Source organism: Arachis hypogaea, chromosome 19, assembly GCF_003086295.3.
Source record: "Arachis hypogaea cultivar Tifrunner chromosome 19, arahy.Tifrunner.gnm2.J5K5, whole genome shotgun sequence".
Taxonomy (NCBI): Eukaryota; Viridiplantae; Streptophyta; class Magnoliopsida; order Fabales; family Fabaceae; genus Arachis; species Arachis hypogaea.
In genome coordinates, this window is record NC_092054.1 from 159,158,711 (window position 1) to 159,161,828 (window position 3,118).

The following is a 3,118-nucleotide window of genomic DNA, read 5'->3' on the forward strand; positions in this document are numbered from 1 at the left end:
AGAGTATGAATAAAAACCGAAGGAGTTAGCGTTCCACATGATCGCCAAACATGATACCAAAATGATTGAGACATCCTGCCTGTACACCAATCCATAAGTTATATTTCTTCCACGAATTAAAAGAAAATGTCCTAATGCAGTGAACTACAACACAGTTTAAATAAACCAATTTTACATTATTAGTTTTCAGTAATATAATGGACGGAAACTAAATTTATAAAATAAATGGTATTAAATATATAAAGAATTTATTAATTGATAATTATTATGAAAGGTTACTAGTGGCAGATCAAGCAGAATGCATGATCTTTTTCAGCACAAGGTCTCTAGCTCTATTAATGGTCATGAAACATAAATACAAATGCTCCTCCAATTCATCCAATTGATCACTAAAATTACATTGGTTCTGCTTTAGCAGGCGTACCACTTCTCCATCAGCTTGAATTTTATCCTCTTTCCTCTCAAGCCAAAACTTCACTGTTGTCCTCATGTACTCCAGCTCATCATTGAGCCGAGCCACAAGCCGACCTGTGGTCTCCAAGTCCTTGTTCACAATGTAAGTTCCTTTTGCGGCTGCATCAAGTTGAGCCATGACCTTCTTCAGCTTGCTTTCTGAAGCCACTTTTACCAAGTCCATTGTTCCTATCAAACTAGGTGTAGCCACAAGCAAAACAAGTCCATGAGTAATAACAATCACCATGAATGAAGCCGTTATAGCCACCAGAAGACAAGCGGAGCCGCCTTTTAGCCTAGCCATCATTTGCAGATTGGCTCTGACTTTGTCACGGCTCGACTCAAGCCGTTTTGACAATTCGGAGCATTGGCATTGGGCCGCCCGAACCAAACACGAAGATGGGCTTGATTGGGCAAACGGGTTTAGTGAGTTGGAGAATTCGGTTAATTGAGCCATTATTAATGATAAAGTAGTTGTATTATGATCTTGATTATTTGCAACACATTGAAGAATGGTCTTAAGTGATTGATACTTAACCCGCACACGATCAATGTCTTTCAATAAATGGCTGCAAAGTAGGGAGGCGTTGGAAGTATGGGCAAAGTAGTCCGACAAAAGAGCATGGATAGTGGGCCTACTTTGGACTTTGTTTAAGGCCCATGTAACAGTGGGCTGATCAGGATCCAAGAGGTGCTCGGCAAATAGACGGTAAGAGGGGAGACGGGCCGAAGTCGAAGAGGAGTTTTGGGCTTTGGGATATGCAAGGACACGTGTCCAAAACTCTATGTATGATTCCGTACGGAATGCATTAGCATATTCCTCACGCACATCCACAGAAGCTTCATGGTTTGGAGAACTTGGCTTACACACTGCCACAATCCATTGCCACTAACATATTTAGAATTTGAATACAGAATTATTTGGGTGCTTGTTAAAGCAAAAATTCTTCAGAACAATGATGTGCTTTAAACACTTGATATAAAATAAGACCAAGGAGAATAAAATGGTATAGAAAAGGATCAGAATTCAGAAATAGTTGTGGTTCATTCCTACATGTAAATATTAGGCTAATTTTTTTAGTAATGAAAAAAAATGATGTATAACCCAGTAGCATAGTTAATTGATATGTTTTTTTTATATGAATTTTATTTTTTTTTTTAAATAAATAAATAAGATTCACAAATTTTTCAAAATTGAAGATCAAATTTTTATAGTATACAAATTAAAAGGTCCAATTTGTAATGAAATAAAATTTTGTTCGATGTAAAATAAATTGGAGGATCTGATTTACATGTTTTTAAATATTTTTAATGTTAAAGCACAAATCTAACCCTTAAATTTGTATATTTAAAAATTTTAAAATAAAAAAAAATCAAATCTAACTCTCAAATTTGTAAATTAGAAGAAAAAAAAATCAATGGTATCCATACAAAAAAAATACCAAATATCCACATTATTAAAAGATATCAGCTGCACTTCAACACATAAAAAATAAAAAGCGTAAATATTATAGTCTTTAATTTCATATGCTTTATCAATTTTTAGGTCATTATATTAAAATGGGAAGTGCTAGATAAATAATGACCATCTTGAACAATATGAACAACTACCAATCAAATAAAAATACACTATATTCTAATTTAATGCTACTAATTAAATTTAAAATTAAGTAGTCCCAAGTTAACTTGGAAGCTAGTTTGAAGAAATTCAAGTTATCAATTCATCTAGTATTTATAAAAATGACGTTCTATTAATATATACTGATGAAACAATATACAAGTCTACGAAAAAAGGAGAAACAATGAATAGCAAACTGGAATAAGGTATGGAAGCTAGGATGGGAGAACATGATGATTACCAGAACATGAAAACAATTTTTTGATCCGTCGAATCAATTTATTCTTCATTCCTTAGTTGTTGCTAAATAGGTTTTGAAACTTCGAACCCTTGGAAATGCAATTAGATTGCTATGTTAGTGAAGGAAGATTTGATACTGAATTCTTGATATATTATACATATGCAAATGAATTCAAGGAGAGATATCCTTATAAGTAAGGATAGTTGTTTTTTATGTGCTTGCAAGAAAGAACTTTTGCAATGATTTAACATCTTGTAGTGTAAGTGAAGGTGGTAGGGTGTTGATTTGGAAGGAAGTTGTAGAATTATCTTCAAACTAAAGAATAAAGTGATGTGCCTAAAATCAGAATCTAAATGGATAGGTGAAATTGATCTGACGTACAACGCATATCATCATCAATCCAATTCCCTTTGAGTTCTTCTAAGATTTCACGATTTCACAATTTTTTATGTGCTATTAGCAAGATATAATTATCTGTCAAAGCTGTTAATAATATTAGAGACAAATTAAGATAAAATAGATGTAATTGTACATTCTGAAGCACCACTAAACCTTGGATGCATGCATGCAAGGGCAGGGAACCTATTGACATTGGTCAATTCGGATAAATGTTATAAAACTTTATATTGCACTAGTTTGTCCCGCAAGTATATGCAGTTGCTGCTAGCTATTTCTCCATTACAAAAGTTAAACCCAAAACTTGATGACTTGGTTATCACCGTCCAATCTGTGAACAAGGGAGCTCCAAAGGACCCCAAATTAGCAGCCTAATACAAAAATGAAGCCTGACAACCAAGCATGAAGTA

General features: G+C 33.8%; 1 protein-coding gene across 1 annotated transcript; it reads right to left on the reverse strand.

The window, feature by feature from the left end:
- Positions 1–231: 231 nt before the first annotated feature.
- On the reverse strand, positions 232–2,507 carry LOC112776772 (UPF0496 protein At3g49070). The gene is made up of 2 exons (XM_025821010.3): positions 2,313–2,507; positions 232–1,323 (listed from the first exon to the last, which is right to left on the reverse strand). Exons 1-2 carry the CDS (start codon positions 2,359–2,361, stop codon positions 290–292), a joined length of 1,083 nt encoding a protein of 360 aa, XP_025676795.1. The 5' UTR covers positions 2,362–2,507; the 3' UTR covers positions 232–289.
- Positions 2,508–3,118: the final 611 nt, after the last annotated feature.

What these genes read in the sequence shown, in the direction of transcription:
- LOC112776772 (XM_025821010.3), bottom strand. Translation starts at nt 2,361, where the DNA reads ATGAAGAATAAATTGATTCGACGGATCAAAAAATTGTTTTCATGTTCT. An exon ending in AAAATTGTTTTCATGTTCTG is followed by an intron (nt 1,324 to 2,312) that starts GTAATCATCATG and finishes GGATTGTGGCAG; the next exon opens with TGTGTAAGCCAAGTTCTCCA.